Source organism: Capricornis sumatraensis, chromosome 16, assembly GCF_032405125.1.
Source record: "Capricornis sumatraensis isolate serow.1 chromosome 16, serow.2, whole genome shotgun sequence".
NCBI lineage: Eukaryota > Metazoa > Chordata > Mammalia > Artiodactyla > Bovidae > Capricornis > Capricornis sumatraensis.
The window spans coordinates 29,986,651-30,014,642 of record NC_091084.1 but is presented as its reverse complement, the minus strand read 5'-3'; the positions used below and the strand labels follow the sequence as shown (position 1 = coordinate 30,014,642).

General features: G+C 50.2%; 1 protein-coding gene across 1 annotated transcript in view; it reads left to right on the top strand.

The window, feature by feature from the left end:
• The window catches only part of DSCAML1 (DS cell adhesion molecule like 1), a 344,836-nt gene extending 318,924 nt beyond the window's left edge, over positions 1-25,912 (top strand). Inside the window, exons 18-31 of the mRNA XM_068988151.1 lie at positions 4,620-4,759; positions 11,085-11,238; positions 13,405-13,522; positions 13,898-14,061; positions 14,495-14,593; positions 15,294-15,482; positions 15,856-16,143; positions 17,815-17,970; positions 19,955-19,985; positions 20,134-20,252; positions 20,555-20,707; positions 21,326-21,520; positions 23,295-23,606; positions 25,437-25,912. Coding sequence (XP_068844252.1) covers positions 4,620-4,759; positions 11,085-11,238; positions 13,405-13,522; positions 13,898-14,061; positions 14,495-14,593; positions 15,294-15,482; positions 15,856-16,143; positions 17,815-17,970; positions 19,955-19,985; positions 20,134-20,252; positions 20,555-20,707; positions 21,326-21,520; positions 23,295-23,606; positions 25,437-25,912 — 2,594 coding nt within the window. The remainder of the gene's footprint in view (positions 1-4,619; positions 4,760-11,084; positions 11,239-13,404; positions 13,523-13,897; positions 14,062-14,494; positions 14,594-15,293; positions 15,483-15,855; positions 16,144-17,814; positions 17,971-19,954; positions 19,986-20,133; positions 20,253-20,554; positions 20,708-21,325; positions 21,521-23,294; positions 23,607-25,436) is intronic.
• Positions 25,913-27,992: the final 2,080 nt, after the last annotated feature.

The following is a 27,992-nucleotide window of genomic DNA, read 5'->3' as shown; positions in this document are numbered from 1 at the left end:
GGAGTAGGCAGGCGAGCGAGCCCACCCCACATTTACTGCTCCACCGCCACCGGTTCTGCAGTTTGTAGGTAGCAGTCATAGTTATTACTCAGCTGACTTGGAAAGCAGACAGATCCCCGTTCTAGTTCCAACTCTGCCATGGCACCTTGGACAAATATCCTAATCAGAAGACACTGCAACTTCCCACACACCACCCCCACCAGGCCCCCTCAGGATTTTGCCAAAGGAAAAAAAATTGACAGGGAATTTAGAGGAAAGCAAGATAAAATGCAAGCATATCAATTCAAGCTCACTTCTTAAGTCCAGATCTCTCAGTCTGAGCTTGGTTTCAGGCTGGCTTGGCTATACTCAGTTCTTTAGCTCGAAACCTCTTGCCTGCTGCTCATCTGCCCTGTGAATACCAGACCTATCTATATGGCCTCAGAGTGCAACGCTGGGTTGGACTTAGGACCACTTTAAAGGTTTGTAACTGAGGAAGAGGCATGAACTAGATGATAACTCTCGTAGAAGCACTGAGGATTGGTCATGGGAAGGGAATAGGGGATAAGGACTGGGTTGGGAGAGGCCTCTTAGAACCTGTGGGCCTCCAGGCAAAGAAAAGGAAGGTGTGTGGAAGGGCAGCAGCAATGAGGATGAAGGGAGGAGGTGCAGGTTTAGGGAAATGTATCGAAGGGTTCCACTTCCAGGAATGGTAGAGAGTGTAACTCCAGTCCACTCTCCTCCATGTTGAGGACACTAGGAAATCTGAATAAAATATTTTTACACACTTGCTTGAAGGTAATCAGAGAGCTGGCAAGAAAGTGAAGAGTTACTGGGCCAGGATCCAGGGGAGAATAGAGACCCAGGAGGTGATCTTGGTATTTGGGACAGCTGCTCCCCTGGGGGATGCTTGCTGAGTCTAGAGGCAGTGACTGAGAAGGTGAGCAGTGGCAGAAAGACATACACTGGAGGCCAGGGCCTGCTACCACGCGGACCCTCCTCTGCTCCCCACCCCAGCCTGCTTTGAGCTGAGATCATGAAGGGCAGAACTCTAAAAGTGGACCAAAAGTAAACAGCTCAGCCTCAGATCCTCTCAGTCCTAGAAATTAGAATGAGGTGACCTCAGGTTGCTAGTGTCCCAGATTGAAGGCGCCTGTTGGACGCAAACATGAATTCTCTCTTTAGGACGATTATATCATCTGAGACCTCAAATTATTTCCACAAACAACTTTGCAAATAGTGTGTCTGGCATACCATAAAAACAATGGGGACAATGTGAATAAACGCCAGCAGAAAAAGACAAAAGCAGCAGCTCTGCAAGAGTTCCAAATGGGTTTCATTAAATTTTAAGAGCATTGGAAGCTGTGAAATAAAAACATCTAGAAACAAAAACTACTAATATCTGAAATTAAGAACTCACTAGATGGGCTTAATAACAAATTAGACACAGCTGAAGAGATAACTAGTGAACTAGAAGACAGGTCAGAAGATAATATCAAATGAAGCACAAAAGGACGAATGAATGGAAAATAAAAGAGCGAATAAGACATAGAGCAATGACTTCCAAACTTTACTGTGCATACAAATCACTTGAGGAATCATGTTAAAATTTAGATTCTGATTTAGTGGGTCTAGGGTTCAACCTGAGATTTTGCATTTCTAACATGCTCCCAGGCGACACTGCTGCTAGTCCATGGACCACATTCTGAATATCAAGGACATAGAAGATGTGAGAAGATAGCCCAAAGAGGATAAAGAAAATGGATGAGAAGATAAAGTGTCTGCAAACTTTTCAAAGCTGTGAACGATATCAAGCCCAAATGCAAGAAGCTCTACCACCTTCACAAGGAATAACTTAAAGTCCACACCTAGGCTTATCATAATAAAGCTACTGAAAAATAAACAAATAGAGAAAAATCTTAAAAGCCACCAGAGGATGAAAAAACCAGTTACCTTCAAAGGAGCAAAAATAAGACTGTCCGCTAACTTATCAGAAACAGCGGAAGCCAGCAAACAACACAATGAGATATTTAAAGTATGTATGAAAAAAAAAAAGTAGTTATCAACCTGTGACTTTATACCTTTTAAAAATATTTTTCAAGATTAAGGTGAAATCAAGACATTTTCAGACAAACAAAAACTGAGAGAACTTATCACCAACATAGCTGCCCTGAAAGAAATACTAAAGGGTATTCTTTAACTAGAAGGAAAAGGATCCCAGATAGAAGCTCAGTGATGTGAGAAGAAAGGAAAGAAGAGCAATTAATGGTGGATATATGGGTAAATTGAAATCAATATTGATTGCATAAAATGATGATGATGTAATTACCTTGAAAGGGGTGTCCAAATATTTACAGAATTAAAATATATAACAATGGCATGTAAATTGAGAGACAGTAAATGGAAATTCCAAGTCCTTGCATTATCTGAGAAGAAAAGCGGCAGTTACTAGACTTTGGTAAGTCAGAGACTCACATAATCTAAAAGTTATGAAAGAGTGCATAATAGCAAATAGAAGGGGAAAACAGTTTCTTTTAATGCACAGTCCAAAGGAGGGCACAAAGGACAGTAGAAAGGAAAACAGTAGGTGGGCAAGGAGATCCAACCAGTCCATTCTGAAGGAGATCAGCCCTGGGATTTCTTTGGAAGGACTGATGCTAAAGCTGAAGCTCCAGTACTTTGGCCACCTCATGCGAAGAGCTGACTCATTGGAAAAGACTCTGATGCTGGGAGGGATTGGGGGCAGGAGGAGAAGGGGACGACAGAGGATGAGATGGCTGGATGGCATCACTGACTCGATGGACGCGAGTCTGAGTGAACTCCGGGAAATGGTGATGGACAGGGAGGCCTCTGTGCTGCAATTCATGGGGTCGCAGAGTCGGACACAACTGAGTGACTGAACTGAACTGAACTGGGACAAATAGAAAATAGTCAGTAAGGTGGGATAGTTAAACCCAAATGTATCAGTAGTAAGATAAATTGGCTAAATTCTCCAGTTAAAAGATAAAGACTGCCAGACTGGCTAGCAGTTTAGCAAAACTCAAATATGTGCTGTTTTTAGGAGACATCAAAACATAAAGGTGTAGAAAAGTTAAGCATGGATAAAGGTAAAAGATGTACTATACAAAACTAAGAGAAAACTGGAATATTAATATCAGATATAGTATGCTTTAAGGCAAAAATCATTCTTAGAAGGACACTTTTGTTACGATAAAAGACTTAATTTACCAGGCAAATAAAACAGTTGTAAATTTTTACGAACCTAATAACATAACCTCAAAATACACAAAAACAAAACCCAACAGAACAACAAGGATAAATAGATAAATCTACAATCACGGTGGGAGATTCCAACATATTTCTGTTAATAACTGGTAAGAAGTGTGCAAGGACAGAGAAGACTTGAACAGGGCAGGTGCCCCAGTGGCCATCCATAGACACCCACCCCCTGCATCCCAAAACAGCAGAGACCTCTAGCAGAAGTAAATGGCAAGGCTGTAGTTGTGAGGAACGGCAGAGTCAAGGATGCCTGCCAGCTTCTGGGCTCAGGCCCCTGGATCGATGATACTGTTTCTAATTATTTTATTTAACCTAGAATTGTTGACCACTTATTAGCTTTTTTAAAAATTGTGGTAGGTGTTAAAAGCTGAGAGTGCAGGAAGGGAGTGCAAAAGTACTAACTGTTATGATTTATTGAGTCTCTTCTGTGTTAGGCACCCTGCCAGGTGCTTTATCATAATTAGCACTGATTCTCACTACACACCTTTAATGTGGTTGTTATGTCCATATAGATGGAGAAACTGAGGCTCAGAGAGATAAAATAAGTTGAATAGGATACCATCACAACCTTCAAAGGAGCATGAAAGCTCCCAGGAGAGAAGACAAGTTACAGCAATACAAGGAAAAGATGAAGGAGAGTATGGGCTGGAAACAGGATGCTGCTAGGCTCCAGGCCCTGGGGTCCCAGCCAGGCCAGGCAGGCCCAGCACGGGAGCAAGGGGAGGTCACATGGCTCAGATCCATATGGCTCAGATCCACTTGGGATGGGTTTCTCAGCCAATTCTAAAGTAGATTTTCCCTCCTGAAAAGAGAAGGAGCCTGCCTAGCACCCCAAGGGCAGTATCCCGAGTACATGGCAGGAAGCATAGTCACCCACTGGCTGACCACTGACCTTTGACCCTCAGGAGGAGGCCTGCTCTGTGAGTCTCTAGAGTCCCCAGCCTCAAGGAGCTCACAGGCCAAAAAGAGCAAAGTGACCAGTATATCTGGCCTAAATACAAGCTTAATTAGTAGAGCATTGGCTAGGGGATCAGGTTAGGACCACTGGGATCAAGATGAATTCCTTATGGGCTCTGTTTCTTTCCTGTGTATCTTAAGTTCTTGGTTCCGGCCAAAGAGTTCTGCAGCTGGCCGCTCCCAATACCTCCATCTCAGAGATTTTGTTCCAAGCGCCTAATGATCACCTTTATCCTCTCACCTGTTTGCCATGCTAGAACCTCCTCCTTTAAACCAGAGCTCAAAAATGCCTCCTTTAGGGAGCTCTCCCAGATTAATCTGCCTTACTCTCTCCACCTTGTCATTGTTTCCTAAAGGCTTTGTTCCTCCGTTTGCTAAACTGACCCCACCTTCCCCTTGCTCAGTTCCAGGTCCCCCCGCGGGCATCAAGGCTGTTCCTTCATCCGCCAGCAGTGTGGTCGTGTCATGGCTCCCCCCAACCAAGCCCAACGGGGTGATCCGCAAGTACACCATCTTCTGCTCCAGCCCCGGGTCTGGCCAGCCGGTAAGCGGGCCCAGGGCTGAATGTTGAGCAGGGCAGGGGAAAAGGAAAGTACCCTATAGATCAGCTGCTTCTGGGCCAAATCCTGGGGCTGCTTGTATCTGTGTTTTGACTTGATTCATGGATAAGTATGGGCACCGGTCACCCAAGAGTGGTTGAAGCCTTACCCAAGTCCATCTTGGGTCAGTCCTCCGTTCCAGGGACTGCAAGATTATCACAAACCTATTTGAGTAGGGGTCTCCTTCAGGCAGGTGGGAGAGGGAGGACAGGGCCTTAGCTCTTCTGGTCTGGCTGACCAAGGAAGCTCCTAGCAGATCCCAGAGCTCTGGACTGAGCACTCGCTAGCCCATGGCTTTTGGAGGTGACTCAGCTTTTCAGCATGGCCAGTCTGGGCTTAGAGGGCTGCTGAAGGTCTGCCCCAAGTGGCCCCCCCAGCATGGATCCAGTTAAAGAGGGGAAAAGACGGGGGACAGCTGGGGGAAGACCAGGGCATCTCTCTCTGGGCGCTGCCTTCCCAAACCTGGGAGTTTAAAGTAAGGAGCCTCCTGGCACTGGGGCACAGTGCGGGGGGCTGGCCCCTGCCCTCCACCAAGGGCTGCTAAGAGGGAGGAGAGGATGAGGGCAGGTTCTCATCCAGGTTCTCATCTCATGCAGGTGGCCATGCACCCACAGCCCATAACAGGCATCTTCCCCTCTGCCCCTTTCCTTATCTCCAGCCACCCAGTCACAGAGTTCTGCTGGTGGCTGATCTGTAGTATACCTGTTCTAGTTGTGAGAGCAAGTGCAAAGAAACACGTGCCCTTGGGATGCTTCCAGGCTAGTGAGAGGAGCAGAGGGGATGCTCCCGGGGGTGGGGGTGTGAGTACTGTTGAGAGATGTACTCAGGATGGGGGAGATCAGGGAGCAGGAGAAGGCTGGCTTCTCTCTCCTTCAGCAACTAGTGATGTGACGGCAGCCCCAGCACCTGCAGATAAGCTTCTGACAGCCCAGAAAGCTGCCCTGAAATTGCTCGGTAATTGTGTCATCATCTCGTCCCCCGCTCTCCGCTTTCCTGTAGTCTTTCTGAATTACCCTCTGAGCCATAGGCAGCCCCACTCCTCGCCAGTGAGGCCATAGCTCTATTCCCAGAGGAGAAGCCCAGTAATGTCTTTTCAGTGACTCCGCCCCCTCCTCTCCATCCTCACTGTCACTATTTCACATGCAGGAAAGTACACATATGATGACTGTACAGCTCCATGAATTTTCATAGCACTTCCAGGCACTGAGTGGGGGGATTCCCAGAGCAGGAAATAGGGCAACACCCCAGAAGGTCACCACCCTCCCGCTACGGGTATAAGCATCATCCTGACTTCAGATGAATATGATATGAAGTACAAATACACAATATATATGGGCTTCCCAGTTGGTTTCGTGGGTAAAGAATCTGCCTGCAATGCAGGAGATTTGGTTTTGATCCCTGGGTCAGGAATATCCCCTGGAGCAGGACATGGAAATTCATTCCAATACTCTTGCCTGGAGAATCCCATGGACAGAGGAGCCTGGCAGGCTCCAGTCCATGGGGTCTCAAAGTGTTGGACATGACTGAAGTGACTGAGCACGCATGGATGCATGCATTATATATATGCGAGCATTATATGTGTGTTCACATGCGTGCATTATATGTGTGTATACATGCGTGCATTATGTGTGTATACATGCATGCATTATATGTGTGTAAACATGTGTGCATTATATATGTGTATATATATATATGCTGCTGCTAAGTTGCTTCAGTTGTGTCTGACTCTGTGCGACCCAATAGATGACCTCCCACCAGGCTCCCCCGTCCCTGGGATTATATATATATATATATATATAAAATCTGCCTGACTTCTTTGACCCAACATTAGTTTGAATTTGTGAATTTCATCCATATTGTTGTGTGTGGTTAGAGATTATTCACTCTCACTTCTGTATAGTTTTCGATTACATGTATATATCTCAGTTTATTTATAATTCTCCACTGACAGGCATTTGAATAGTTTTCCGTTTGGGGCTACTGCAGTTGGTGCTATTGTGAACTCCGTGTCTCTTGGTGCTCTGGTGTATATATTCCTGTTGGGCCTGTGAAAGGAACTGCTGGGTCATGGGGTCTGCAGATGTTAGGTTAAAAACTCTGTCATTGTTGGGGGGTGTGTGTGACAGTTTTCCAGTTAACGTGTTCAGCTGTGTTTTCTGCCCCTCTTTGCCCCCACCCCCGCCCCTCCCCTCAGTACACACATACCTTCCAGGCTCTTTTTACACTAGGCTGGTCACCATTCTGGACACCTGCTCTGCCTTTCACACCCCTGCACCTCTGCCCCTACTGATCCTACCAGCCACGGCATGTTCTTCATCCTCTAGCACACGCTGAATGTGTTAAACAGCAGTTGCCCGCTCACTCACCTGTCTCCCGCACTGGTCTGCGGGGCCCTGTGAGGACAAGGGTGGCATCTTTTCATCTTCAGGTCCCCAGCCATAGAACACTGCCTGGAACATCCTTGTCCAGGACATACATTTGATGAATGAATTGCTAGCAGCCTAGCAATGGTGAAGTCTTAGACACTGGGCAAATTTCCCTCCATAAAGTGATGAGAGGGTGGGAACTCCTTCTCTAGCTTGGGTCTGTACATGCATTACCTCCTCTGATAATGAAGTCTTTCAGAGGGATTGGTGTCTGGGAGCAGAGCGTCCTCGTTAACTCAGTCTCCAGGAGCCCCAGTCCACTGGTGGGGGACACCTCTCCCAGGCTCCAGAGCAGAGCCCCTGGTCCCCATGCCCTCCTCCTGCTACTGCAGACCTGGGGACCCTCCCTCCTTCCCCTTCATGTCCCAAGTGTGGAGGAACCACCTCTCTCCTGCGGGTGGGGGGCAGATGTGCTGGCGTGATGAGAACTCAGTTCAGCCATGTTGCAAAGCAAGGACTGGGCTGAACAAGGAGCCAGGGGACCTAACCACCACCTGTGGTTATGGGATGCGATCGTTTTACAGAAATATACTCCAGGTTCCAAGCAACTGCATCACAAATTCATTTATGAAAGAGCTCCAGGATTGAGGACGCACTCATGTACATGGGATGAAGCAAGACTGTGGGAATGATTGTGGGATGAGAGGCAGATGCACGTGTGTCTGAGTCTGAGTGTGTGCATACATACTGGAATGCGTGACCTTGTGTGTGCAGAATTCTCAGAATAAATGTGGGAAACTGCATAAGGTGCAAGATACCAGGAATTACACCCTGGGGCTGGCTAAGGCTAGCCAGAGCTGCATTGAGTCCTGTTAGAAATGTTTCCAGTTTAATACATTTGCTGTTTTTCTCTGATTATCAAAATAATACAATTTTATTGTAGAAAATTCTATAAACATATAGAAGAATAGAGAAGAAAATAAAAATTACTTGCATTCTCACTCTCTAAAGATAACCACTGGCAGTGTGTTGGGGTATAATCTTCCAATCCTTGACCTGCACGTACACTATGGTTTTGTTTTGTTTTTTATAAAATTAAGATAAAAATTTATAAAATGTTATATAATCTCCATTTTTCATGTAGTATATGTAGGCACTTTTCTACACCATTAAATATTCTTTTTATTGAAATAGAGTTGACATCATATATTCTTTTAAAATATTATCTTGAGTGCCTATATACATAATCTATTTAACCAGTCCCTGAACTGTTCTATATTTAATCTATTTTCAGTTTTTTACCATTATAAATAATTTTTCATGGAGAACTCTTCATAAAAGTCTTTATGCTCATTGTTTTATTATTTTCTCAGTATAAATTTTTATAGGAATCCATAGATCACAAAAAGTATAAATATTTTTGAGGTTTGCATGCACATTTGCAAACTACTCTTCAGAAAGTTTGTACCAACTTACACTTCCACCAGCATTATGAGTAGCATATATTTTTCCCTTGTGCACATGCCTATCTAAGATATTATATATTTTTCATTTTCTGTCAGTTGGATTCTAAACTAGTTAGGTTGATTATTGTTGTGTGTTATGTGATTTTTGGCTTTTTGCATCTTTGGATCATTGTCAATTCATGTCCTTTCTACATTTTTTATTTGGGTAGATCATGGTTTTCTTCTTATTGATTTGTAAGTGCTCTTTCCATATTAAAGATAATAACCATTTTTGCTCATATAGGTTGCAGGTGTTTGCCAGCTCATTGCCTGCCTTTTTATTCTAGTTTTTATTATACCATAGGTTTTCTTTTCATATAATTCAAATTTATAAATCATTTCTAGTTGACTTTTCTATTTGTGATTTTCTATTTTTTTATTTTTTGATTAGAAAGGTGGGTAAATAATTAATCTATAGTTTCTCCTTGCATAGGTTTACCTTTTGTTTTTTTAACCTTTTACCTTTGATTACTGTGATTTTATTTTGGAGTGTAGTTGTATGTTTTTGAAAGTGATTTCAGGAGATTAGGGGGGTTAAAAGGAAATTCAGGTGAAAAGGAAGGCACCCAGGACCTGGGTGAGATGCTAATACCTTCAAGAGGAAGCCAAAGCTTTCCTGCCCTGTGTAGACACAAATGTACAGTCAGGTACACGCTGACAGACACAAGCAAGTATACTTGACTTTTCTCTACACATGCACACACACTTCCACCCTCACAGAAACACATGCCCCCATTTACAAAGGAGAAGAACATGTCCCCACTTACAAAGGACTTGCACACCCCTTGCCTCAGGTGTCCTCACTGTGACCAGTCAGGGCAGACGGAGCTGGATTGCTTCCTTAGTTTGCAGGAGAGAAAACTGAGGCCCCAGGAACCATGAGAGACACTGGTCCATACGGTAAGAAAGGCAGGCAGGCGTCAAAGCCGCCTTATTGCCCTGCCTCGTGCTCAGATATGACCTGCAGATACCCACACGGTCCCCGAGCGCTGCACCCCGAAAGGACGTCCCAGCTACCAGGGCTCAAGGTGGCTTTCAGGGAGCTCCTGGGCCCAAGGCCAGCTCCCCACAAGAGAGGCAGCAGGAGGGGTCTGCCAGGGAGCTCTGTGTGTGTGGTGGGGATGCCTGTGCCCTCTCCTGAGCATCTTCTTACAGATGGTCTGGGACCAGAAAGGATGTTTTCTCCTGTTACAAGTCACTGGGCCCCTCAGCCCTCCCATGGGTGGCAAAGAATGTCCCTCTGTGACCCCATGTCTGTCTGGAGATCTGTCCGGAGATCTGTCCCTCAACATGTGCTTGAATGTGTCTACACGTCCGTGTGCATGAGAGTGTGTGCATGGGGGCATGCGTGTGCAACATCCCCTGACTGCAAAAATAACTAATTATTAGCTCCCTCTGGCCTCGGGGCCCCCCATCTGTTCCAGGGGCTGCTCCCCCTCCCTAGACTTCCGCCCTGATTTCAAAGAGGCCCTGGTGCTGTCCTGCTTTCCCTTCCCCGCGGCTGACCAAAAAATAAAATGAAATGAAAGTCAGCCCCATCCTGCCTGCACCAGGGAAGGGGCTGACAGGAGGTCTGCAAACTAACGCTTATCAAAAGCTCCTTCTCAAATTCATTTCAATATCTGAGCCTCTGGTTTCCAAGGCAACATAATCTTTTCATCAAAGCAACTGGTAAAACCACTGGGATCCGATATTGTTTTGTTGGCAACTTGTCAAAACTGTCATTTGGTTAAAAAAAATTTTATAGATTTATATAACCTACAACTATATACAGTGATCTATACCACTAATAATCATTAATAAAGTGCTGCCCCATGAAGCTCTCATAGTTCTCTCTCCCTCCCCTTCCTCCCCCAGAATGGAGGGGAGGGTGGCGATAACAGGTGGTAGGAATGAAGGAGACATTAGGCAGTAGGGCCGAGAGGTGACTCTGAGTGGGGACAGGCTGGGGGAGCCTGTCTACAACCCTAATAAGGCAAACACAGTCATTTAGCTTCTTCTCAGAGACTCCCTTTTCTCAGGGTTTTCCTGGGACTGCACCCCCACCCTCCATTCTCCCTTCTCCTGTCTCCCGCCATCTCTCACCCACCCGAAACACTCACATTTCCTGGCCTGAAGCCATCGCAGCCAGCGACTGGATCAGTCCAAGAGGCGAACTGAAACTGACCCAGCAAACCACCAGAGCCGGCCCATCAGTGCCCAGGGCCGAGCCCAGGGCCAAGTCCAGGGCAAGCTGTTCAGTGTTGCTCCAAAATCAGAAAGGGCCAACTAGGCAGGATCCTGTCTCCACCGCCCATCTCCCTGGCCATCGCCCCCACTGAGCCCAGGGCCCCCTGGAAGGGTGGAGGTGGAGACCCAGGGGCCTTGGCTCTTAGTACACGTTCGCCTCTGCCCTGCAGGCGCCCAGCGAGTATGAGACGAGTCCGGAGCAGCTCTTCTACCGGATCGCCCACCTAAACCGCGGGCAGCAGTACCTGCTGTGGGTGGCCGCCGTCACCTCCGCCGGCCGGGGCAACAGCAGCGAGAAGGTGACCATCGAGCCTGCTGGCAAGGGTGAGCAGCCTGGGGTGGGGGCTGAGGGCAGAAACAGCCAGAAGGCCCCTTCTAGAATGACGGTTCTCCCCAACACGAGTAGTCTCCCTCCATTCTGTCTGTGGCCTGGCTGTAAGGAGCTGGCTGGCCGCCTGCCTCCCTCCTGCACCCACCAAGACTGGGCCTCTGCTGCCCCCTGACTCCCAGAAAGGCTCACAACAGGCTCGAGGCCACGCCACTAGTCAGGGCGCCCAGCAGAATGTACCCTGGTCCCCCACTCCAGACTCTTCTCTGGGGGTGAAAGAAAGGGGTGTTAGCCCTACCCCCAGCTCAGCTCCTCCAGAGGGGACGGAGGTGGGGTATGCTGCTTCCATGGAGCAGAGGGCTGCAAAGACAGCCCCCTTGTTCCAAAGCCTGGTCATCTCAGGCTGACATGAGCCCACTGATCACAGACGTTACAGAGGGCATGCCTCGAAGCAGGCTGTGGGCTGGTTGGGGTGCATGGGGTGAATAAGAACATGATTGCTCTCAAGCGTGCCCCACTGAACCCCTGACCTGGGCATAAGTGTGGCATGGGGGCATGTGTACCCCTACTCTACAGGCAGTGATAGTTCTGAGGCCTCAACCCAAGACCAAGACAGAGGCCACCTCACAGAGCTGCCAGGCTCCCCCATGCCAACCCTGGGGCACTGGATTTAGCCACACAAGCCTGACACTTCCAGCTTCTACCTTGACTCTGGGCCTCCCTGGGCCCTCCCTCCTGGCCCTGCCTCCTCCCACAGCCACCTGTGTCTATAACCTTGAGACCCCAAGCCTAGGACTCAGACGGCTGGCGCCTGCCTCAGCCCAGCCCCACTCCTGGGGTAACCAGCTTCCTCTGGATGAGATACAAGAGGCGTCAGCCCTCCCTGCCTCAGACTCAGAGTCAGCGGGCACTGAACGGAGGGCCTGCAGCTGCCCTGACGCGAGGGTTGTCATCCCGTTTTCCAGGAGACACTCCGAGGCAGAGTGGCACAGCCCTCAAACACAGCAGAGTGGTGGGCCAGCCCTTCTGGCTCCAATCTGGGGGCTCTTTCTACAAAGCCTCAAGTTTCCTCCCTCCCCTGACCCCTCCTCCCAGTGGTGCTGCCAACCCCTTCTCCTGAACTTATCTCCTTCCAGGAGGGAAAGGACCTGGGACCCCCACCCCACCCCCCCAACAGACACACACACAGACACAGACACAAGACACACACACACACCCCACTGAGAGGTCCCAGGACCAACCCCAGCCACAGGGCAGAACTGGCTCTAGAACAGTCTCTCTAGAGCGCCATCAAACATCCTTGGCAGGCAGCCGGGGGTTCCTCTAAAACTCCACTTTGAATGTGTCACTGCTTCCTTGTGACGTTAGGAGGAAGCTCAGCCTCCTCGAGGTGCCAGCAGAGCCCCAGAAGCTTCTCCTCCCGCTCACTGCTCCGACCCCTACTCTACTGCCCTCTCTTCACTCACCCTGGGCTTGGGTCACCCCGGAGGCTGGAGTTCCTCCCACTACCATGGGTTTCAGGCCCCCATGCCTCTCTCATTTCTGTTCCCCCTTCCGACACACCTTCCTTCTCTGCTTACAGTCCATTAACAATGTTGTGATAGTTTCAGGTGGACAGCAAAGTGACCCAGCCAAATATATACATGTATCCATTCTCCACCAAACTCCCTTCCTATCCAGGCTGCCACATAACACTGACCAGAGTTCCCTGTGCTATACAGTAGGTCCTTGGTGGTTATCCATTTTAAATACAGCGGTGTGTACATGTTGATCCCAAATTCCCTGACTATCCCTTCCCCCAATTCTTATCCCCTGGTAGCTAGTGAATTCCTTCTTTGCCTTCAAGATTCAAGTCCAAGCTTCCAATTGCAGAAGTCACCCCAGGCCTTCTTCACCTCCTCCATTCCTCCTTTCTGCTCCCAGGGCTATTGTACCTACTCCCACCATAGTATTTTTCACTCTAATGATCTGAAGTGTCTGTCTCCCTCTTGGATGGTAAGCAACTCGAAGACAGGGACTAGATTGTATTCATTCTGTGGCTCCTCAGAGCCTCCTATGATACCTGGTGCAAACAGGTATCTGATAAATGTTTGCTGAATGAACAATTTCCCCTCTGAAAATGAAAATGAAAACATGGGGTCCTCATCCTCTCTTCCCTCTAGCCCCAGCAAAGATCATTTCTTTCGGGGGCACCGTGACAACACCCTGGATGCGAGATGTGCGGCTACCTTGCAATTCAGTGGGAGACCCAGCCCCTGCGGTGAAGTGGACCAAGGACAGGTGTGTGTAGGACCCTTTAGGGATGGTGACCCCCAAAGATGGGCATTGCAGAAGAGCCATGAAAAGAACTAATGTCCCTCCCTTCCGGCTGACTCAGTCATCTCCAGCCCTGGGGAGGCCCTTGCTGGGTACATGGCTACACCCTCGTGCTAGCCTGGCCTCCCTGGCTGCCCCTGTCGGCTGCCATGGATCTCCCTTCCCTGGGTGGTTGAAGAGGCCATGGTTACCTAGATATCCCCAGGAAGCGCTGAGTGAAAACCCAAGAATCTAGGGTCCCGGAGCCAGTGCCTTACTGCTCCCAGCTCTAACTGCTTGCAAACCTGGGGGAGGCTCCGGGAGGGGATGCCTGCCATAAGCCGTCCCCACCCCCCACAGTGAGGACTCGGCCATCCCCGTGTCCATGGACGGGCACCGGCTCATCCACACCAATGGCACGTTGCTGCTGCGCGCGGTGAAGGCTGAGGACTCAGGCTACTACACGTGCACGGCCACCAACACTGGTGGCTTCGACACCATCATTGTCAACCTTCTGGTGCAAGGTGAGAGCCTGCGAGGTGGGCGGGGCTCTGAGAGGTGGGACCCTGCGAAGTGGGCGGGGCTCTGAGAGGTAGGACCCTGCAAAGTGGGCGGGACTTGAGAGGTGAGACCCTGAGGTGGGCGGGGCTCTGAGAGTTGAGGCCCTGCGAGGTGGGCGGGGCTCTGGTGGGGACAGGGATAGCTAAGTGGGAGGAATTCCATCAAGAGAGAGACAGAGAGAGAAAGAAAGACAGAGACAGAGGGGATGTCAAATAAAAAAGACCAGCCACCAGGGAGACAGATCCTTGGTGGATCAGAGGGGCCACATGGGAGAGGAGGCAGGAGGGGTAGAGGAGAAAATGAGTAGGAGTTGGGGAGGAAGCAAGAGGGCACCCCTGTCCCCCATCATCAGAGGTTAACCCTTTGTGGTGTGGGCCTCTGACTCTCCCCTCACAGTTCCCCCAGACCAGCCCCGTCTCACTGTCTCCAAAACCTCGGCTTCATCCATCACTCTGACCTGGATTCCGGGTGACAATGGGGGCAGCTCCATCCGAGGTGAGGGGGGCCTGGAGGAGGAGTGCGGAGAATTCCGGGCCAGGGGCAGAGGAAGTGTTTCACTTACTCCCACTGCTTGTCCTCATAAGGCTTTAGAAGTGATGGGAGGAGGGGTGGTTTGGACCACGGGGAGTTACCCAAGAGCCATGGAAAATATACCAGCCTAGACAGCTGGACTTTAGAACACCCACCCCCGCATTGCCAATGGTGAGCTGTGTGAACCTGAGGAAGTCTGTTTTCTTCTCTGGGTCTTAGTTTCCAAACCTATAAAATCAACAAATGTTCTAGATACTTAAACTTAAATATGCATATGAATCACCAGGGGATCTTGTAAGAACACAGATTCTGATTCGGGGGAGCTGAGAATCTGCATGTCTAACAAGCTCCCAAGTGATGCTTTGGGGCCAGGGGACCGTACACAGAGTAGCAGGGTCTCAATAGGACCCCTTTGAAGTCTCACAGCTCCGGTTTCTGCTCCCCTCCCCACCCTGGCTTCTAAACCCTAACACAAGAGCCAATGGGAGAGAGTCCTACAACTCACCCAAGATCCTTCCAGTTTTGCATCTAATTGGCATCCACCCCATCCTAACGGCCAAAAGTTCCCCCTGCTGGCCCCCTGCAGAGCCCAGTCCCATGACAGCTGTTGAGGGACCCCAGGCCCCACGCTGCCCCTCCTGAGCCAGGCAAACCTCCCGGCCAGGCTTCGTGCTACAGTACTCGGTGGACAACAGTGAGGAGTGGAAGGATGTGTTCGTCAGCTCGAGTGAGCGGTCCTTCAGGCTGGACAGCCTCAAGTGCGGCACGTGGTACAAGGTGAAGCTGGCGGCCAAGAACAGCGTGGGCTCCGGGCGCATCAGTGAGATCATCGAGGCCAAGACCCACGGGCGGGGTAAGGCCCAGGACAGGGTGGCAAGTGCTGGGATGGGGCAGAAGGGCACAGGGAAGCACAGAGACTCCAGGAAGACCCCACCTAGTTCCATCACTGCAGCATCAGGATGAATCATAGTAGGAAAAATTGGCCCCACTTCCCTGCAGGGGGTGGAAGACAGATGGCCCACCTCTTCCTTTTTCCTGCCTCTGTCTTCCTCCTGGGCCAGGCCTTGCTCTCCTTGTCCCTCTCCCTCTTCTCTTCTTACTCCCCCTCTGTCCCCTGGAGCATCCCTACTCCCATCCACACCTCCCACCAATCCCTCGGTCCCAAGCCACCCCAGGGAAATCCTTCCCAGTCTCTCTAACCTCTGTCTCTCCCTCTGGCCCCCCAGAGCCCTCCTTCAGCAAAGACCAGCACCTCTTCACCCACATCAACTCCACGCATGCTCGGCTTAACCTGCAGGGCTGGAACAGCGGGGGCTGCCCCATCACTGCCATCATGCTGGAGTACCGGCCCAAGGGCACCTGGGCCTGGCAGGGCCTGCGCGCCAACAGCTCCGGGGAGGTGTTTCTGACCGAGCTGCGGGAGGCCACGTGGTACGAGCTGCGCATGAGGGCTTGCAACAGCGCTGGCTGCGGCAACGAGACTGCCCAGTTTGCCACCCTGGACTACGATGGCAGTGAGTCGGCAAGGGCAGGCGGGGGCTGCTGCTGGGGAAGCTGGCCGAGAGGCAGACACGTAAAGAGGTAGACAGCAAATTGAAAAGAGGTATGACTCTAGTCAGGGACAAAGGCAGATGGGTGAGCAATCAAGCAAAGGACAGGCAAAAAGAGCAGCAGACAGGCAGGCAGATAAGTGGGTAGATGCACCTGTGACCACACAGATGGATAGGCAGGCATCAGGTTAGTAACACTGACTTCAGTAACACTGAAGACAGGGGATCTTTGGGACTTCCCTGGTGGTCCAGCAGCTAAGACTCCATGCTCCCAATGCAGGGAGATGGGGCCAGCTTCTATCCTGGTCAGAGAACTAGATCCCACATGCCGCACCTAAGAGTTCACATACCACAACTAAGACCCAGCAAGCCAAATAAATAATAAAATTGAAAAAAAAAAAAAATAGAGGGTCTTTGAAGGTGCAACCCTTGCTCTCCATTGCTTTAAAGAGATGAGAGGAGGCAGAGAGGCAGTTGATGTCCTGCTCCATAAGAACACTCTGCTAAGATGGTACATTAGCCAGGATGGGGTAACCTATGCTGCAGTAACGAACACTAAAAGCTTCATAGCTTGATCCAATGAAGATTTCTCACTCTCATAACATCTTGTGAGGGTTGGCTGGCCACCATCATTTAGCCATGTTAGCTATGCCATCTTGAACATGCAGCTTCCAAGGTCACGAGCAAGAGAGAGACAGAAAAGACACCGCAGTTCCTAACTGCCCTGGCCAGGGGGTGACAGACACTCATCATTTCTATTCGCATTCTGTTGTGCGTAACTAGTAACATGGCTCTAACCTAACTGCCAGGAAGTCTGGGGAATGTAGCTGAGCCCATGGGTGTTTTGATGAACACCAACTGGTGTCGGCCACATGTGGATACCTCACAGTCATGCACGCACATGTTTAAGGCACATAGAAGGCTGAATTCATAGGGACCAGCTGTCACAAGCTTAACTGAATCTACCTGTGTGTTAAGGAAACAGAATAAAAGTGGCATCTTCAGGGTATTTGCTCAAAGAAGGAAGACTTCATGAAGAAGATGACTCTTAGGTGAGGTTTTGAAACAAGTAAACATCAGGGCTTGGCAGAAGGCTCTGTCAGCAGGAGAACTTATCATATCTCCTAGCAGCCCCCAGGGTTAGCAGATATCACCCATGGGGGAGAGGGGGCAGGGAGAGACTGTGGGGTGTTGAGTGGCTTTTGCCCCCATCTGGGAAAGAGAACACAGGATCCCACTGCCCTGACTTCTGTCTCCTGTGATCCTCATCATCACCATCCCTCAACCTTATCAGCTGGATGTGGGAATCTAAGCCCATCAGCTACCCTCTAGAAATGAATACTGAACTCCAACAGGCAGGAGACTATCTCTGAAAGGGTTCAGGATGATTCTAAAACAGGCCTAGGAGTCTTTAATATCATATGCAATATAAAAACTACACAACCATTCATGACTGTCCTGATGGGACCAGAACTTGAGGGAAGCAGAGGGGAGAGTCGGGGCTCTGAACTGCGAAGCAGAGATCGGAGGAAGACCAAAGGCAGCAGGAGAGGTCCAAGGGCTATGTTGCCCATGAGACTCCGCATAACGCTCGACTCCTGGGGACATCTGACTCCCTTCCTCACCCCCGTTCAGGCACCATCCCGCCCATCAAGTCTGCAGAAGGCGAGGGGGATGACGTGAAGAAGCTGTTCACCATCGGCTGCCCGGTCATCCTGGCCACACTGGGGGTGGCACTGCTCTTCATCGTTCGCAAGAAGAGGAAAGAGAAGCGGCTGAAGCGACTCCGAGGTAGGAGAGTTTCTTTGTGCTTCCTCAGCTGCGCTGGCCACTCTGCACTGGCCTGGAGCACTGTCTGGATGAGAGAGGGTGTCTGTGTCCCCTTGAAGGGAGCACTCACTCCAGCTGTCACTTCTGAAACCTCCTTAGCTGTTCACTGCTTCTTCCTCTGTGTCCCCAAGACTTTGTGCCTGCCCTCACCAGGTTGACTTTTAGCGGTCCACACTGGTAAAACCATGTTGCTGGTTAAGACATTTGAACAATTCCATAGCTGGTTGGTGAATAGATGTTGTTCCCTTCCACCTGGATGCTCCATTCTCTCATATAGGACCTCTGCAACTTTCCTAGGGCCCAGCCACTAAAGACATGCACGTGGTTTCTAGGACCTTGCTCAGTTTTGACTGAGCTATTTCCATGCCTTGTCAAGTGTTAAATATTTTTAGTATCCTCCCCTGTCACTACACCTGATACCACGGTCTGGCATGAATGGGCTTGATTTGCCCAAGACCAACAAGTTTCTAAATAAATGTCTGTTCACATATTTGGAAAATATTTATTGAGTATCTGCTATATTGTAGATACTGCCGGACATTAGAGATATAAAAATGAATGAGAAAGAGCAGCCCATGCCCTTATAGAGTTCACAGCCAAGGCACAATAAGAGCACAAAAGAGGCAATAACTAAGGCTGCCTAGGGTATTTAGGAGCTGGGTAGATAAAAGGATGGTTCATTGGGTGGTTGATAGTTGTTAAGTGGTTGGATGGATGGATGATTGGATGTCTGATGGACTGATAGTTGAATCACTAGATGGTTGGCTCAATGGAGGATGGATGAATATTTGAAGAACAGATGGATGATAAAATGGGTAGATGATTGTATGGTTGTATGAATGGATGATTGGATGAATGGTTGAATAGATGAATGGATAATTAGGTGAATGGTTGGATAGATGCTTGGATGGGTTGATGGCTGAATGGATGAATGGTTGGCATTCATTGGGAAGCCCATCAAATATCCAATCATCCATCCATCCAACCATTTAAAAACCATCAGCCACTCACTGAACCATCCATTTATCTACCCAACTCCTGGTGGGTGGATCACTGGATGAATGGGTGGCTAGATAGATGGTTGAATGTATTCATAAAGCTAGATTCACTCTAACTAGTCATTCTCAGTTATCAGAGGTCTAGTAGATTACCCATGTCCTTTGTTTCTCCTCTCTTGTCTATTCCTAACCTTAGAGTCCCAAATCTATTCAGGGTCCCTATGAGATAGAACAGGCTCCCTGAGTGGCTCAGTGATAAAGAACCCACCTGCCAGTGTAGGAGACATAAGAGATACCAGTTCAATCCCTGTGTCAGGAAAATCCCCTGGATAAGGGCATGGCAACCCACTCCAATATTCTTGCCTGAAGAATCCCATGGACTGAGGAGCCTGGTGGGCTGTGGTTCATAGGGTTGCCAAGAGTCCAACATAACTGAAGCAACTTAGCACATGCATGCATGAGATAAAACAGTGACCTTCAAATCCATCCATGTACTTTTGGGGACAGATGCCCTAGAGATGGAAATAAACCTTCTTGGTTGATGTCATCTAGAGGTGCCCACTGACCACCTGTACTTCATCCCCGACTCGCTCCTCTCTCCAACAGATAACTGAGGATAGATCTACCACTGATGCCTATTTCCAACCTGCTCTGATGTCTTGTTTGATTAGAGTCAGTTCAGCAGGCAGATGGAATACTTTATATACTGTCTCCCTATTAGACAAGAGTCTGAGAAAAGGAAAACAGACCTGAGTCAAATCCTGAATTGGGAGCCGTGAGACCTTACCATGTCTTGGATTGTCTCCAAGGTCCTTACATTTCTTCCCAAGAGACCAGCCCTGGCCCCGTTTTAGGGAATTCTCTCACCTTGCTCCCCACGCCTCTTCCAATTCTGATCCTGCTCAGACCCCATTCTCACTCAGTCCCCTCTCTCTACTGTTTTGCAGATGCAAAGAGTTTGGCAGAAATGTTGATAAGGTGGGTGCCACACCGCTACTTCCTCTCTCCTCCTATTTCCCTCCCCTCACCCAGGGGAGAGGCTTCTAAGACCCCACTATCCTGCAAAACCTCTCCCCCAACCCCTGGTGCCTGCCTTGTCACACACCTCCAGCCCTTCTCCCCACAGCAAGAACAACCGAAGCTTTGACACCCCCGTGAAGGGGCCACCCCAGGGCCCACGGCTACACATTGACATCCCCAGGGTCCAGCTGCTCATCGAGGACAAGGAAGGCATCAAGCAGCTGGGTGAGTGACAGGGGCCACGAGCTCTGTGTCCTGCTGAGGGGGCTTCCCCAGGCCACATCTCATGAAGGGCGACCACCAGTCCTCAGACAGTGCCCGAGGTTCTAGAAGCAGCCCAATCAACAACTCCACAACCTCAGAACTCACTGCAGCTTCTCTTAAGGACTGGGTTGCCTCCTCTGTTAATGGGGAGACCTCACCTGACCTTTATTGTGTTCAATGTCAGATAAAGACAAAGAGAAATTTGGGAAGCAAAGATGGTGCCCAAAGGGAAGGACTCCTGCTGATTGTGCTTCTTCCTGCAGGAGATGACAAGGCCACCATCCCTGTGACCGATGCTGAGTTCAGCCAGGCTGTCAATCCTCAGAGTTTCTGCACTGGAGTCTCCTTGCACCACCCAGCCCTCATCCAGAGCTCAGGACCCCTGATTGACATGTCTGACATCCGACCTGGCACCAGTAAGCACCATCCCCAGGGAGACAGCCCACCTCCCAGATGAGGTTTCTTGGGCACAGCATAATGCAGAGGTGACTTTTTCTTTTTAAAGGAGAGGAGCAGCATGGAAGAATGGAAAGAGCACTGGAAATAGAATCTAGAAACCTTGATTACAGACCCACTAGCTGTGGCCTTGGGCATATCACTCACCTTATCTCTCTGGGCCTCACTTTCTTTCCCTAGAAATCTTGAGAGGGTTAGTGGTTCTCTCTCTCCAAGGGCCTCTGCATTTTTCACTGAGACTCTGGACATAAGGACAGGATACATACAGGCCTATAGGGAATGAACGGACAGTCATGAGGCAGCAGGAGAGGAGGTTACATGCTTCCCAGGCTGTAGAAAAGATGGGGTGGCCAGGGAGGACTGGGATGCCGCCCACTGCCCGCATCCCTGACAGTGCTGCCCTCCTCCGTGGATAGCTCTGTGTTCAGGAAAGGCAGCACACTCAGCTTTCCCAAGGGAGCTTCTGCGGCTGCTCCTGCCTCTTCCCTTGCTCCCTGCCGCCCTTTCTGGTAAGTGCCAGCTGCCCAAGCCTGAGTGGCTACAGCTGGAGGGTGCTAGCTCTTGCTTCCTCTGTGCAGATCCAGTCTCCAGAAAGAATGTGAAGTCAGCCCACAGCACCCGGAACCGGTACTCAAGCCAGTGGACTCTGACCAAGTGTCAGGCCTCTACCCCTGCCCGTACCCTGACCTCCGACTGGCGCACTGTGGGCTCCCAGCATGGTGTTACTGTCACCGAGAGTGACAGCTACAGTGCCAGCCTCTCCCAGGACACAGGTAAGCCCAGGGACTTGGTTCCTGCTCACTCTCCTCAGGCTCCACCATTCCCTATCTTCTATTTTCCCCACTCCTACCCACCAGCTCATGGAGTCCAAGGCACCAGTCAGTTTCATTTCCAGCTGGTCACTGACTTATCCTGTGGCTATAACAAAAACTCTTGACCTAACAGCTCTGCTTGTCAAGGATTTCATTTTGCTCTCCCAAAAGATGATGGAGAAAATGGTGCACATGATGTTTGTTGGAGAAGAGGTTAAGGCTTGCCCAGAGGGTGATGCTTATTATCAAGAACGAAAGCTGTGGGTGGGCTTCCCTGGTGGCTCAGGCATAAAGAATCCACCTGCCAATGCAGGAGACATGAGTTCCATCCCTGATCTGGGAAGATCCCACGTGCTGCAGAGCAACAAAGCCCATGTGCCACAACTATTTTGTTGCAGCTACTGAAGCCTGAGCACCCTAGAGCCTGTGCTTCACAACAAGAGAAGCGACCACAATGAGAAGTCCACACATCGCAACTAGAGAATAGCCCTCACTTGCCTGCACAGCAACAAAGACCCAGCACAGCCATAAATAAACAGACTTCAAAAAGAATGAAAGATGTTTTGCTTTTTGTTAGTCAACGATCCCACTTTTTTAATTAATTAATTTTAATTGGAAGCTAATTAGTTTACAATATTGTGGCGGGTTTTGCCATATATTGATATGAATCGCCCACGGGTGCACGTGTCCCCCATCCTGAACCCCCCTCTCACCTCCCTTCCTCCCTCTGAGTTGTCCCAGAGCACCGGCTTTGAGTGCCCTGCTGCATGCATCGAACTTGCACTGCTCATGTGTTCTACATATGGTAATGTACATGTTTCAATGCTATTCTCTCAAATCATCCCACCCTCGCCTTCTCCCACATAGTCTAAAAGTCTGTTCTTTATTATCCCACGTTTGCCACCACCACTACCTTCACAGGGAGAGAGCAGGGTCATGTGAGCCTCATCCACTCCGTAGTCAGGCTTTCAGATGGCTACTGGGGTTATGGTTAAGGTAACTGCTCAACCTCGTCTCATTTACACCCTCTCCCCATAAGCCCACTTTATTTTTTATTGAGCTATAACTTATATATAACATTTAGTTTCAGGTGTACAACATAATGATCTGATATTTGTATACATTGCAAAATGATCGCCACAATAAGTGTAGTTAACATCCTTTACCACATACAATTACAGGTTTTTTCTTATAATGAGGACTTTAAAGAACTACTCTCTTAGTAACTTTCAAATATTCAATACAGTGTTATTAACTGTAGTTATCATGCTGTACCTCATATTCCCATGACTTGCTTATTTTATAACTGGACGTTTGTGCCTCTTGACCACCTTCACCCATTTCCCCCAACTCCCGCCCCCTGCCACCACCTCTGGCAACCACTAATCTATTCTCTGTAACTGTGAGCTTAGGGGTTTTGTTTGTTGTTATTTTGGGGTGTTTTTAGAGTCTGTACATATATAAGTGCTATCAAGCTGTGTTTGTCTTTCTTTGGTTTATTTCACTGAGCATGATGCCCTTGAGGTCCATGCATATCTTCCCAAATGGCAAGATTGCCTTTTTTATGAATGAACACTATATCTCACTGTGTGCAATTATGTGTGTGTCTTTTTAGTCTCTTTACCCACTCACGGACACACAGGTGCCTCCGTGTCCTGGCTCTTGTAAATAATGCTGCAATGAATATGGGGGCACCACTCATTCCCTTTTAACTTTGTGCCCGCCATCTCCCAAGACAAAGGACGGAACAGCATGGTGTCCACTGAGAGTGCCTCTTCCACCTACGAGGAGCTGGCCCGGGCCTACGAGCACGCCAAGCTGGAGGAGCAACTGCAGCACGCCAAGTTTGAGATCACCGAATGCTTCATCTCCGACAGCTCCTCTGACCAGATGACCACGGGCACCAACGAGAATGCAGACAGCATGACGTCCATGAGCACACCCTCAGAGCCCGGCATCTGCCGCTTCACCGCCTCCCCACCCAAGCCCCAGGACGCTGACCGGGGGAAGAACGTGGCTGTGCCCATCCCTCACCGGGCCAACAAGAGTGAGTGCTCAGACCACCTCCCTTGCTGTGTCCCCGCCTTCCAACCCCCTGAGCCTAGGCTAGAACCTAGCCCTGCCTGCACCCTACCCGCCCGCCCAGCACGGCTCCTTGGCAGTGGGGTATAGTGCAGAGAGCAAGGACTTGGGAGCAAGCAGATCTGGGTTCACATTCTGTCTCAAATGCTTAATACCTCTGTGACCTCAGGCAAGTCATGGAACCTCTCTGGCCTTAATTTTCTTGTTTTTGAAATGCAAACAAGAGCATATACTTTGCATTGTTATAATGAGCATTAAAAATGATGTACGTGCCTGGCACAGAGTTAAGGAGCAATCCTGGCAGCTACGTCCATGGTGGTCAAACCTCATGGTGGGCAGTGACCCAGCCTGACAGGGAACATCTGAGTCCAGGGCCCTGGCCAGAGTATATGCCCTTTGAGGTCAGCAGGGCAGGTCTAGGATAACCAGGGGGAGGGAAGCTAGGGTGCCCACCAGTAGACATCAGGGCCACCATATGCAAGGCACAGGCTGTCAAACCAGGCAGTCTGGTCTGCCCGACACTGGCCTTGCTAAGGGGCCACGCAGAACTAGGGGTTCAGGGTCATCTAGAGAAGAGCACAGGTTAACAGAAAGAATAGAGACCTAGGAGTCCAGCAGCCCTTTACAACTCCCCCCTCCCCATCCAGCTCTGAGAATTTGGGTAAGTTACTTAATCTCTCTGAACCTCAGTTTCCTCATTTGCAAAATCCAAGCAGGTATTAATGTATCCAGCGGTCTGTGGGGTCTAAATGAAATGACCGGAAGAGTGCCTGGCATAGTGGACAGGAGAGGGGCCTGTGCACAGGGTGCTCACAGTGGGGAGGGATCAGGATGTGGGGTCCTGGAAGCGTGTCCTATGGAGGCACTATGAGAAAGGAGGAACATTCTGCCTGGAGGAGAGAGGACGGAGGAGAGGGATGCAGAAACGAAGCGGACTCAGACGTCTGAAAAGAGGCTTGGGAGAGGGGGGAGGCCTGTTCTGGTGGCCCTCAGCGGACAGAATCAGGTTGAATGTGGGGAATTGAGAAGAAGTGACATTCCTTTCCTTCTCAGGGTATAGAAAAGCTTTCTAACAGCCAGAGCTTTTAGGATGACAATGTTTAACAAATGAGCCCACCCGCAGCTGAAGCTGATCAGTTATAGTGAACAATTAACAATAGGGATCAATCTGTTGAGCAACACTGTGCCCCTGTATTGCAGCCTTTTCCCTGTGTGTTAGTCGCTCAGTTGTGTCCAACTCTTTGTGACCCCCATGGACTGACTATAGCTATCCAGGCTCCTCTGTCCATGGAATTCTCCAGGCAAGAATACTGGAATGGGTTGCCATGTCATTCTCCAGGGGATCCTCCCGACCCAAGGATTGAACCTGGGTCTTCCGCACTGCAGGCAGATTCTTTACCGTCCAAGACACCAGGGAAGCCCAACACAGGAAATTTGACTCAACACCGGAAACCTCACCCGGCCCCAACATGGGCAGGATTGACTGACTGATAGCTCTTTCTGGATTCCGTGGATGGTGGTGCATGGCCTTCATGGAGCGATATTTCTGGTTAATTCTGATAAGGAGCCTTTTCCCTACTTTGTCTCATTCCCTCCTCACAGAATTACTGTAGGGAGATGAGATTATCCCCATTTCATAGATGAGGAAACCAAGGCTCAGAGAGGCCAAGTGACTGATCTTTCCTTGACTGGTTACTGCCCATGGGTGGAGGGACTGACTGAGGGCTGGGGGTGGGGGCACAGGCTGCTTCCAAGAGGCGTCTGCCGCTGACACAGCGCACTTCCTCCCTTCCAGGTGACTACTGTAACCTGCCCCTGTACGCCAAGTCGGAGGCCTTCTTCCGAAAGGCAGAGGGGCGTGAGCCCTGCCCCGTGGTCCCGCCCCGCGAGGCCTCCATCAGGAACGTGACTCGAACCTACCACCCCCAGGCTCGCCACCTGACCCTGGACCCTGCCAGCAAGCCCCTGGGCCTTCCGCACCCCGGGGCCCCCACGGCCGCCTCCACCGCCACCTTACCTCAGAGGACTCTGGCCATGCCGGCACCCCCCGCCGGCCCGGCCCCCGCAGCCCCCGGTCCCACCCCCGCCGAGCCCCCGGCGCCCCCCAGCACCGCCCCTCCGGCCCCCAGCACCGAGCCTCCGCGGGCCGGGGGCCCACACACCAAAATGGGGGGCTCCAGGGACTCACTTCTCGAGATGAGCACGTCGGGGGTGGGGAGGTCTCAGAAGCAGGGGGCCGGGGCCTACTCCAAGTCCTACACCCTGGTGTAGGGGCGCAGCCGGAAGGGCAGCCACGAGCCTGGACCTGTCTGCACCTCCGGCCCTCACACAACAACTTGGCTGATTTCCTGCATTATTTATATCAAACTGACAAAAACCCACCAACAAGGAAAAAACAACCCCCCGAGTCATGAACGCCTGTACATAGAACTCTTTTGTACAAATCAAACTATTTTCTTCTTCTCCATGAAGCCAGGGCACAAAGAATTTGACAGTACACGTCCAATCCCCCCACCCCACAAAATCTGTGTGGAGAGATATATACCTATATACAGAGAGAGGAGCACAGCGATGAGCTATATATCTATATATTTCTCTCACCTTATTTTGAGACAGAGGCACAAAGACTCAGCAGTTTTTCCCTCCTACTCACCCTCCCTCCGATCTAGGTGGTTTTGACAAAGACCAAGATCCCAACTCAGAGACACTGCATGCGATTTTACTGTTCCAAAAAAAAACCAGGAGTTGCTTCAATTTGCAGATGCTTATGTGTTAATACCTTTTTCTATGAAAAAAGACCCAGCGCCGTGTGCAATAAAGGTTATGTTTCTATGTGGTGGCTTTTTTCCCATCTGGCAAGGGTCAGTGAGGAGGCAGGGACAAGAGGCCCCTCTACCGGCTGTCGGTCTCTAGGGGGAGAGACTTTGAGAAGCCCAGCTTAAGCTCAGCACGTTAAACTTTTTAAAAGGCTTTCCATTAGCCAAGCTGCCTCCTTGGGCACCTGTTCCATTCTCTGTTCTGTGCTGGGCCCTACAAGGGACCAGCTGTGTGTCTTTGGTTTCCTAAACCTCTCTGAACCACAGTTCACTTGTCGGTAAAATGAGGCAACCTCGGTGAGAACACTGGGGAACCGATATGGGGATAGGGGGCTGTATTTACTGGCTTCCGCCCTTTGGGAGAATGCAGTGTAGCCAAGGTGAACAAAGCTACTCTAACAGCTAGTGGGCTGTTAAGTTGTGTAAACGGTGCCTCTAAACTGGGAGGGAGAGATTGTGTTATCCTGGCAGGGACCAGCCAAAGCTTGAAGTTCTCAGCTAACTCTTGTTAGGGCAAGATGAGCCCAAAGGGAGAAGGAGTGAGGTCATCAGAGGTCCGAGAGGTGAAAAGGGCTCACAAGGAGGGGAACAGGGTTCACCCAGAGAGAATGAGGCCAGCGAGCATACCAGGCACCACACCTAGTGTCAGAGGAGTTGCGTAGAGTTAGATTCAGGTGGAAGCAATCACGCCCACGTGCAGACGCGCAGAGACGCCAGTTCTCGCGAGAGGGTCAAAGAGCATGTAAGCTGGGCCAGAGTACACAAGAGTTTGGATAGGCGAGGGGAGGGCATAGACCCAGGAGACGCCAAAGCCTTCTCCGGAAGTCTCCCTCCTTGGTGGCCAGGCCCCCTGGGTGAGAGGCCTGGCCCCTCAGAAGTGCACAGGAAGATCCTGCACTCAGCACCCCAAGTCATGGCTGACTTGTGGACCCCGAATCTGGAAGGAGGGTGAGTCTGGGCCCTGCTGGTCCCACTGCCCTTCCCTCCAGAGGAGGAAGTGGGAAGGGGACCCCAGGGGTGGGTGGGGAGGGAGGAAAGGAAGGTTTGTGCAGGGTAGGAGTAGTATCTGTCAGTCTGGGCCACCAGAGAGCCTCCCCTGGGATGCATGACCTTGAATAGAAGCGCTTTCCAAAAAACAGCTCATTCCTCAAACATTTCCTGAGCTCTCGCAAGTGCAGACACAGGAACTCCAGCCCTGGGTAGCTACATGTCAGGTAGCTCATGCTGTTGGCATGAAAGAGGGGAGAAGGCAAAGGTTATGTGTTCCTGGGTGACTTCTAGACCTTTGGGGAGACTGTTTCAGGCCCTCAGGATCCACCCAGGGGGATGGTCAGCATTTGTGAGAAAAGGCCCTCCAGGCTCCTTGCGTGACTGGAGGACAGGGCTGCCTACCAGGGCTGCACATGCCATCTGCAGGTCACCTCCCAAACTGTAGGCACAGTGATCAAGCCCCGAATTCTCGCTTAGGACTGGCTAATGTAAATTCACGGCAGGTTAAGGAAGTAGGCATCACGATCTCCACCGGGCAGGCGAGA